Source organism: Colobus angolensis, unplaced genomic scaffold (assembly GCF_000951035.1).
Source record: "Colobus angolensis palliatus isolate OR3802 unplaced genomic scaffold, Cang.pa_1.0 Scaffold3, whole genome shotgun sequence".
In the NCBI taxonomy this organism is placed as follows: Eukaryota; Metazoa; Chordata; class Mammalia; order Primates; family Cercopithecidae; genus Colobus; species Colobus angolensis.
The window spans coordinates 179,384-190,101 of NW_012116265.1; the positions used below are offsets into that span (position 1 = coordinate 179,384).

The 10,718-nt window shown below is 42.2% G+C and overlaps 1 protein-coding gene across 1 annotated transcript in view; it reads right to left on the minus strand.

Annotated features, from left to right (window-relative positions):
• Nucleotides 1–1,670, minus strand: part of SOX2 (SRY (sex determining region Y)-box 2) — a 4,338-nt gene extending 2,668 nt beyond the window's left edge. Inside the window, exons 1-2 of the mRNA XM_011949791.1 lie at nt 1,661–1,670; nt 621–653 (exon numbers count right to left, since the gene is read on the minus strand). Coding sequence (XP_011805181.1) covers nt 621–653; nt 1,661–1,670 — 43 coding nt within the window. The remainder of the gene's footprint in view (nt 1–620; nt 654–1,660) is intronic.
• Nucleotides 1,671–10,718: the final 9,048 nt, after the last annotated feature.

The following is a 10,718-nucleotide window of genomic DNA, read 5'->3' on the forward strand; positions in this document are numbered from 1 at the left end:
AGGCCGGGGGAGGAGGGGGCAGGCGAGGAGGGGGAGGAGGCTCCCAGAGCCTGCCTGCCAGCCACTGAGAAACCTTTGTATCCCCTCTCGCAGCAACAGGTCACACCACACGCCTTTTCGAAGGAAGTGGGTAAACAGCACTAAGACTACGTGGGTTTTTTTTTTTTCTTTAAACTTGATTTACTTTTTGGTGCAGGGTACTGAAATGAGGATGGGACGCGGGAAGCAGCTAAGGTGCGGGGGTGGGGCAGGGCACAGTGGGTGGCTCAGGGCGGCTGTCCAACTCGTATTTCTGGAAACAGCCAGTGCAGGAGTTGGTGTGTCATTGTTCTCCCGCTCATCCACAGCACTCTCCCCCCAACTCCAGCCCCTCTGGTGCCGCTCCCGTACTGCGCTCTTCCGCTCTCCTCTCTTACCTTACAGGTGCCAACACTCTCTCACTCCCTTCTCACACAGTCCCGACTAGCAGTTAGGAGACCCAAACCTCTGTGCTAAAAACCTTCCTTGCTTCCACGTAACGTTGCTCTGTTCTTAAAAATAAATCCTGCTCGGACCATGAGGCCGACTCTAGAGCTGAGAACCGGCAGGCCTTGGTAAGCTGCCATCTCCCTGTTCAACTCAGCTCTTTGGCCCAGGAAACTGCAGCTCTTCCTCTTAGCCCCAGCCACATCTCCCACTAGACTGTCTTCATTCAACCGTAGCAAAGGGGATGCTCCTACTGTCTCCCCCCACTCCCCATTCCCATCCCATGCCTCCCTGAAAGAAGGGTTTCGGTCGTGCGGGTTTCAAATGGGGGCTGGGGAAAGAGACAGACGGAAGGGCGCTCAAAAGTGCAGGCGATGGGGGAGGGTGATTTCAACTTCCTGGCATCCCACGGCACTGTACGGAGGTGGCTTTTGGGCCGCAGTCACAAACTCCCTCCCACGCAGAGTTCCCAGGACTCCAGCAGAACCAGCCCTGGCATTTCCCCCGTCGATTTCCACTGTGGTGGCGGCAAAGCCCAGGCCGCGCAAGGCTGGGGCTGCGCCGCAAAGGGGCTCAAGGCTTGGGAGGCGGGGTCGATGCTCTCCAGGCACAGGTGCAGGCAGCGCACACTGGGAGAAGGCGGCCGGGACTGGGGAAGGGGGAGCCCAGCAATGCCCGGGTTACAGAAGGATGAAATGGAGGCGGGGGTAGGGACTCAGGAATCTTGCCCGCCCAGGACCCAAGAGGGTAATTTTAGCCGCTCTCCCATTGTCCCGACGTAAAGATTTCAATAGGTAGGCGCTCAATGCGGAGGGCAATGGCAGCACGTCCGTTACAAATAGGTAGTTTTGTTTCTCTTGTTGTCGCTACACGGAGTCAAACAAAGCCTCGTCTAAGTTTCCTTCCACTCTCTTGTTGGGATCTTTGTGGGTAAAATGCACTTGACTACAAAGGGTGGGGTGGGGGGGAATAGAGAAAAAAAAAAAAACCAAAAAAAACCTGATGCCATTTCTTTTTTATAAAAGGGCTTAAACCATCAGGGTTACTTATTTTCTTTCTTCTGTAACACTCTCTCCGCCCCCTCCTCCCCTGGTCTACCCTTACTCACCCTAAGGAAATGTACTGAATAGTATCTACCAGCCACGTTCCATTTATTATCCTTACAAAACGGTGCATTGTTTTGTTCCTTACTAACCTTCTTCCATAATCACTCCCCCCACCCCCAACTTCTCCAATCTCTGCCCTTCCTAGCCTGTTGCTGTCAAACTCACACTAAATATACCCGCTGGAAACTCAGAAAAGTTGTAAAAAAAAAAAAAAAAAAAGAATTATGCAGACTTTCTTTAAGTTATTTCCAATCAACCTTCCTGCCCCCCGAAGTTTCTTTTTCTCTCTCAAGTTATGACTTGCTTCAGTTCCTGGGTATCCGGAAAGGGTGAGACTGGGTTTCTCAAAATGCATACACATTCGACGCTCTTCAAAATAAAGCACTGTTTTCTGTTTAATCGAGGTGTAATATTAAGGTAAACACGGACCTGGAGATTAGGAAAGAGAAAAGGTTGAGAAGATCTCGAGAAGAGAAGGCGGCCACCGGCTTTTCAGCGCGGCTGGTTTCAGGGATGTGGCTGGTGCGCCCCCTGCTGGTAGATTCGCTTTTCCAAGACTATTGCTTTTACCTTTAAAAGAAGGTGTTTGAAAATAATTAAAGTAAAAATAAATAAATAAATAAAAAGGGGGATGGAAGATCAGACTAATTATACATAATCTAAACAAAAGAAAAGTTAACATATAGTATAAGCTGCGGAACCAAATCATAAGAATCAGATTTAATTTGCCTAACTTAGAAATATACATACAACCTCGAGATAAGTGGGAGGTTAAACCATGGGAAAAAATAGGTACAAATTATGAGATTCAACGTGTGAATGAATTATGATTGTCCAGACGCCACGAAGGGCAGACAAAGCATTCATTTTATGATTGTGTATGCATCGGTCTGCTTAATAGCATTATTCCAAAAACTTTAAAAAGCTTATGGGTAATTGTTTGAAGAAACAACCAGGGAGTTGGTGTGGATAAGGGTGGTGTATATTTGTTAAAATAAATACTAATAACAGATGGTTATAGACACAAATCTTTTCAATCTTGCTGCCTTGTCTCTCAAGGCACAATTTTTTTCCTTGGGAGGATATATAACAGCTTTTACACATTCTCAGATGCATGTGTTTGTGCATGAACTCTATAATAATGTATTTAAAAGGTTAAAGGGGTTGGCTAGGTCTTTTATTAATTGCTTTTATCACATAAATAAGCTATGGAAATACATTACAATTGTGTTATCATTGGTTGCATTTATTTACAGCTTTATTTTAATTAAGCCTGCTGTACTTATCAAGACAATAAACTAACTGTGGCTGGCGATTATATATAATAATGTGCTATGAAAATAAGATTAAAGAAGATGGTGATAGCAGAAACATTTTCTCATTAGATTTTTTAGAACATATGCATTTAAAAAAATCAGATCACTGCCCACTCTATTTCACTCCAGCACCATCACTGATCCCTAAATATAATAACTATAACAATTTCAATAGATGACAGAAGCAACACTGTTTTAGGTTTGTAATAGACAGCTACAGTACTAACAACAATATACCATTGACTACTAGACAATCAGAAAAGACTTGGAACAGGATGCTTCATCCTCTGAGAATCTAAAATGTTGCTACTGGCACAATTTATGAAAATTGAAAGTGCTTAATCTAAAGGGAGTATAATACTTCCCTACCATGGGCAACAAAAAGCTACATACTTTTAGAGCAAGATTAGTAGTTAGGAACAAGAATGCATAACTACTGGAATATTCTGATTTTATTTTGTTCTATTATAGGCCCTAGCCAAAAGGCCTTAACTGTTAAGTGTAACTCAATTTTATTTAAAAATCTTTCACATTGTTTTTTCTCTCCTAAAGTCTCCCCAGCACTCCTCAAGTATTATATCTGAAACCAACTAACAATTTTGTGGAGATAGGGGACTGTAGACTTATTTTTTCTTCTTAGTGTCAAATAGAGGTTTAACTTGCAGTAATTAGGTGAGAACTAGCCAAGCATCTTACTATTATGATGCTTGTTAAAAAACGCTTCTTTTCTGCATCTGCATTTGAGTGTGTTCCCCTCCTCTCTTAATCTTCTTATGGAAATGAAGGCAAACGGCAGGGAACCTGCAGAGTCTTGGAGAATGTCCTTGTTAACTGGAATTTCTCAGCATTGCTAATTAGCAGAGTTTGACGACCACCAGTATTGGGGGAAAGCTCTGTTTAACCACTCACAAACCATTCTGAGGAAGAGCAGACTAATTTTATTTTGTAATTAAAATCTGAAAAGAGCCCTATTTGACAGTTAGGGCTATGAGAGTTTTATCTCCCCGTGAAATAATTACTGCCTTGATAACTCAATTTTCTGAAAAATGTCAACTGTGGGCTCCAAAAGTTTTAATTTCATTACGTAAGGAAAAAAAGTGAGAAAAATAGAAGAAAATGTACAGAAAGGTTTTCTAATTCTAGAACTGGTTAAATATACTAGCAGCCAGATGTGGCCAAATGAAGGGGGTTTTTTTCTTCCTTTTTTTTGTCATGTTTCCTCCGAATCCTAACCTTCTAACAATCTTCTCTAAAAGTGACCATAGCAGCAATCATACTGCAGTGGGAGAGATCATACCAGTAGTCTGGTAAGTGAGAGGAAAATAAAACTAAAACGCTAAGTACAGCAATTGGAGAAAAGTTTCTAATTTTAAAGGCCAAAAATCAAGGAAAATTTAAATGTTTAGGACAATGCTGGTACAATTTGGTGAGATGATATTTGTATTTATCCTGTAATACAAGAAAACTGAGAATTGCAGAGCAAGGAGACTGGCATAAGCCAATTTTTAAAACATTTCCTTCTCCTCTGTAAGTCACAAAAGATCTCAGTCACTTCAAACTAGAGCATGCTACATGACTTCCAGAATGACCAAAGTCTGATTCTTCATTTCAGAAACAAACACATATAAATGAAGGTAAATAAGCGCATTAGAGGATTTTTTCCCTTAAAAGAGCATTGCATACTTTCCAAAAATAATCAACAAGAAATAAGCTGGAAAAGGTTAGGATATAGAAAGTAAGAGCAAAAATTCAAAACTGAATTGTACTGTTGTCAAACTTCATTTCCTTTAGACTGTGAAGGATCCCTCATAGGAATTCCTAGAGGGGATAGACACCTTAATTTTTATAACACAATTTTCAAAATGATAGAAATTCTTTCATCTACATTTCCTCCATTTTTTTCCTATGTCAAACTTGTCAGATTTTGGAAGTGTGAAGGATTAGTGACAGTAACTATAATGAATGTTTCTAGATGATAAAAAGAATAAACATATATCTCCATCCCTTTCTATTTACTAAGATAGAGATATGCATATGGCTGCATGGTACACTGGCAATTTCAAATTGCTTAATCATATTTTTTTTCTTCTTGTCTGTCCCTTCAGCACCTTGCCTTTAATTTCCAGAAGTGGTATTACACTTAACAAATGAACAAGGGATAACAATTGCTGTTTCAGTCCAGACCCAATTTCACCAAATAATTTCACTCAAGAGCTGTAAGTACCCTTGAAACCTAAGGAATGCAGAACAGCTTTGCATTCAGCTCCCTTTTTACTCATTCTCTTTCATCTAATTCTCATTGATGAAGTAAATACATTTTGAAAAGAATGCAATAGTTATAAAACTAAACATATTTCTCCTTACTTTAAATTATAGCAACAAAAGTAGTATATAATCATTTGTGTAGGTCTTTCAAGCTGTATATAATAATCATCATGTTACAGTATTATATATGAACATCCTTATATTCTAGCTCAAATATTTTCTGGGGAAGTTAATTCACATTTCACAATTTCATTTCCATTTCTGAATTATCAAGCAATTTTAACATAAGATTCTATCCCTGCACTACAGCTGTTGTTCAGGAGAAAATGTAGTGTGACCATTAAATGATTTAATTATTTTAAATATAAATTCCATTTTAAAAACATAAACTGAAAACCTAAAGAGCTGCCACCAGTGGTTTTCAGTTGCATTAAATCAATGACTTTTATTTTTAAAATTAGAAGAAGAAAATTTTTTAAAAGGCAAAATGATCAGTAGGAACTCTAGGTAGCCCAAAAAGCCACTGGACCTTTTATACCTGTAAATCATTGCTTGAGTCTAAATACATATCTCTCTGATTGACCACACTATCTCATGCAATTAATCATACCAAAGGAAAAGGTCTTCCTTAGAATCCCACTTTTCCAGTGGCTAGGGTTATTACCCTCATTTTAGAGAAAAACCAATTGTTTTAAATTCTCCAACTGTGATTACTTCGTTTAGTTGTGACCACAACTTCTGTGGGAAAAGCAAACCTACACTTTCCTCAAGCTTTCTCTACCCAGTATTAAATGACACTCCAGTGCAGGCTGGGCTACCCTTTCACTGCAAGGACAATTTACCAAGCAGGGAAAACCTCTTTCCCTTAGCCTGGCCCCTGCCACACCACATAAATGGAATTTAGTCTTCTTTCTTCTGGAATCTTATGGAACATACTGCTACTGTGTTACCCACAACTTCCCTTTCCAGAAGTACAGTTGGACTCAATACAAACCACAAAAGTGATAAAATCTCAGAGGGCTGATGTGTTTGGCATCCAAAAAAGCAAGTTAGAGAAAGAAATTAGATCTATGTAACATGTGAGGGACAGACAGGAATACTATCAGAGGAAAAGGAAGAAAGTTTTCACCTGTGGCATGAAAAGAAGTTAAAGCAAACCATTGGGAAAAAAAGTCATCCTACAATCACCATCATCCCTAAATGAAACCATTACCACTTTTTTCAAAGATTTGCAGCTGCGGCTGGCCCTGGAAAGTGCTCTAAATCAAAGTGTACACCCATCCTGGGCGGGCTGGCATCCTCAAGGCCTCCCATTGACATCTGGAACCCTCTCCCAAAAGCTATTCCGGCCTCAAAAGAATGCCTGAGAAGTCGGCCTTCCCAGGGGCCCACTTCTGCTTGCCCCCAGCGCCCCTCTTCCAGTCCCGGCTCAGATGGAGTTGGGCTTCCAAACCCATCCCAATGGAATTCTCAGATCGCTGGCCTGATAATCTTTAAAGGCTCCTTCGGAGCTGGGGGTCTGACTTTTATCTTCCCTCCCACCCTTCTTCCCTTTTTGCTGGCTCTCCCCACTCCTTTTTCGTCTCGCCCCACCCCCCCTCCTTAATTTGAAGATCATTGACACGATAGGCTGTAATGAGTCCTTCAGAAACTGTTATGATCTACAGTGACAATCTCTGCACCTAATTCACAGATTATTGACAAGCACCGTGGGCTCAATGGTGTCAAGTTGTACTTGTGGTTTCAACACCCTGCAGCAACCCACGTAGCTGCTGGGCCCTGGATTAGGACCCACAGTCTGGCAGTGCTTATCTGCCCGTCTGAGTGATAGAGAGATGAGTATCAGTCTATACCTCAACTGCTTCAAGCCCGCCTGAACTTTCTCCCTGGCGCCTTTGTCTGACAGGGTTGGCGCAACGAAACTGAAAGATCTCCAGAATTTAAAAACAGAGTGAAAGAGCAAATTTAATAAATGAGAGCTCATCCTTGAATCTTAGTCTTTATTAATAGAGTCATGTCCCCCACACCCAAATAACTATCAAACTCCAAACCACATGTACTGCTTTTCAGAGTTCGGGTTCTTTCCTGGGTTCATCATGAAAGATGTGAGGGACGAAGGGGAAAAGGGACTGAGGAGTTGGCAGGGACTCAGTGGGCCTAAGCTAAGTGGGCCCATCCTCCTGGATAGTCCTCGGAATCCAGCAAGATTGGTTACTTACAAAGCAGGGCGCCCAGCCAACCCGCGCGGGCTCAGGCCTGGACGCTGGGACAGGAGACCAAAAATGCCCGCCCCGCCCCTAAAGGGCGCTTTGCCGCCGCAGAGAAACGCGGCCCGTTGCCAGCAGCTGCGGTTTTCCCTGCTACTAAGGAATCAGTCACTCGTTGCCCCTTCCTCAGCCCTCAAAGATGGAGAGGTTGCCTTCCTGCTGGCGGCCTTGGGGCGTGGGATTTGCGCAGGTGCTGGGTCCCCCTGGGACCACAGAAATAACACTGCGTCGGGAGAGCTGGGTGGCATTCCCAGGCCTGGGCCACCCACTTGTTTAGCTCTCTTTCCTCAACCAGGGGTTATGCTTTCGCCATGGGCCCCAGAAAAGTTGGGCACTCGCTCCTGGCACGCCCACCCGCCCGCAGCCAGGTGCGGCTTCTCCCTCCTGCCTTCACCCAACAGCCTGCTACCCCACAGGCTGAGACCCCTGGGTGCGGAACGGGGTGGAAATCTCCAGGATTCTGCTATTGCACGTTCGACATCACTTCCGAATAGCAGGCATATACTCCCTTTCTGGCCTCGCCTCCAACATTTTGCTGGCTTTGGCCTCCCTACCCCACACGGGAACCACTGCGCAGCCTTCGGACCTCGGCTGTCAGCGCACCGTTTCTTACTTTACCCGGTTGGCGCGGGTTCACAAAACTAGCACCGACTAAATTATTTCTGTAATTGGGACAAGCCCTTTGGTAGTGCAAAAGGTGGGGGTGCTGTGGCTGGAATTCCGCTTCCCTGTCATTTCGATAGAATTCGGGGTAGAGATTTTATCAAAAGGCTTGATTCTTCTCCTGCCATTGCATCTGAACCTACTTACTAAAAACCCTAAGCCGAGATCTAATTCTGCAACCAGATGGAGAAGTCATCTCTCATCGCACTGAATAGCAATTCCCCTTGAAATGTTATCTCGAATTCGCTAATTTTGAGCGGTGGGAGTAATAAACATAAAGGTATCATAAACTTTGCATAGCCATAGTATTCAATATTTTAAAAAGCCATTCTTTTTTATGAAAAATTAAGCCGATTTCCATCGATAAGCAAACTATAAAAAAGCGATCTCTAAACTTCTTAAGAGTAAAAGTTAAAATCAATAACTATAACCCTGAAGACATAAATATTAAAACATCTTGTTCACTCAGCACAGTAATTATTTCTATTTGATTTTAAACAATTAAGCAAACCCATATTTCCCTATTGTTTTAAATTCAGAGGATGTGCCATTTTTACAGTTTCTCTTTCTGAAATAATTCAAAGGCTACTTTTGCCCTCACTTGCTGACCAAAAAAAGAAGAAGAAGAAAAAAAAAAAAAGAGGCAAAGCTCTTTGTTATGTAGACAGGTAGTTTTTGGAAGTGTAAAAATACTCCCCCTTCTCTAGGATAATTTGGATTCCTGGTCAACGAAATGCTGAATTTCAAAGAAACCTTCCTTACCATTGGCACACCTTCCCTGAAATCCTACGGCTAAAAGAAAAAAGATACCAGGCACCTGTTTCTTAGCCAGTATGTGTTTCTTAGCCATTATCTTCGAAGGAAAAAGTTTGACTAGGATTGGTTTGGGGGATGAGAAGCACTCAAAAGAAGAGATTGGTCTTTTAATTATACTCTGGAAATAAATACATAAAAGCAAGTTATTTCGTTTACTCGGAGGCTCAGTTACAATACTTGCAGGACCTCCGAGGGCATTCAAGACGCTGCTGACAGCGTCAAAACAGTAATCAGCAGCATCTTCGGTTTAATTTTTTGAAATGTGGACAAAACGGAGGAAGTTTACTTTGCTCGATTCTCCACGGCTACAGAAAAAATGTTTTGTTTTTCATCACTTTTCTTAACCTGTTTTACGATCGCAGAACCTTTCAAAAGAGTTACAAAACCAAACCGGGTGGGGGATGGCTGGGATGTGAGGAGGAGGAATAGGGCAGTCTTTATTTTTTATTGAATTAAAATTGTAGTATCGCCTCTTTAGTTTTTTTATTGAGTTAATATTATATTATCTTTCAAGGATATAAAAATTTGTTTCCGCACCCCGTTTCTTTTTTGGAGGGCAATAAAGAGTTTTCTCTAACCCCAGAGCAGGATTCTAGCGATTTCCGGGACTGGCGCTGCGCAGCTCCTACTGTGTCCAACAGGGGGCGCTGGGCACGAACCTGCGCAGCGGCTCAGCGCCGTTTCACATCTGAGTCGGGTTCCAGCCCCGGAAGGCGACAGCCGCTCGCGGGGTCGAGTACAGTGCTTTAGTCTTCGTGGATAAAAAGAGATTAAAGGCTAAATTCTTTTTTGGGTATATGTGTGTGTGTGTGTGTGTGTGTCGGTGTGTGCGTATGTGTGTGTGTGTGCGCGCGCGCCCGCGCGTGGGGGGCTGGTTATCAATTTTAACCAACTATGAAAATGTACAGCTTTTTATCCTTTGATGTTCTCATAAAGAAACTCCTATCGGATGAGAAATTACACGGTTTCTGAGCCAACACTGCAGCTATAGTGTGGGGGCAATTATTTAATTAAAAATATATTTTTCCATCTGTTCACATGATCTTTTTAGACGTACTTAAAAAGCTGACACTGATCCCTTTGGCCTGTTAACCCTGCCCCAAGTTTCAAATACTTTTAACTATATCGAAGGCCTTTCTATTAATTTGAAGGAGAAAAAAAGGAGACCTAAATATTTAAATCACCCCTAAATAGTTACTCCTCTGCACTCCCCCGCCCCACCCTTTCTTTAAACAGGGGCTTTTATGTGAGTGACACATTTCACGCTTCCGATTCTGCAAAGCCAGGTATAAATGACAAGGAGCGGCTCTAAATAATAATAATAATAAAATCGAATTTGGTACTACATAACACCCAAGTACCGTATAAGAAAAAAAATCTAAATAAAATTGTAATCCACCCACCCCCCCAACTAAAAAAAAACACACACACACCAAAAAACCCTTCACCTGTATTTAAATAGCGTATCTTTAATTACAGCAGTTGGGGATGCATGAGGCTGAAATGAAATTAGCAGTCATTACCAGTCCTTTAACTCTGTGGTGCTTTTGATCAGCACTAAATTAGCTTTCCAGTCCTAACAAAGACTCTACAGCAAGCAGTGGGCTGTAAATAAGACAGCGCGACCTGCCCTCAACACCTTTTCTCTTGTCAATCATAGCTCTATCATTCAGCCCAAGATTAACCTTTATCTACCAAATTATAAAAAAAAAAAAAGAAGAAGAAGAAGAAGAAAAGAATGAAGAAAAAGAAAAAGAAGGCGGGAAGGAAAGCCTCCTGACCACCACATGTCGCAATAACAGAGGTTCCCAAGAGTCCCC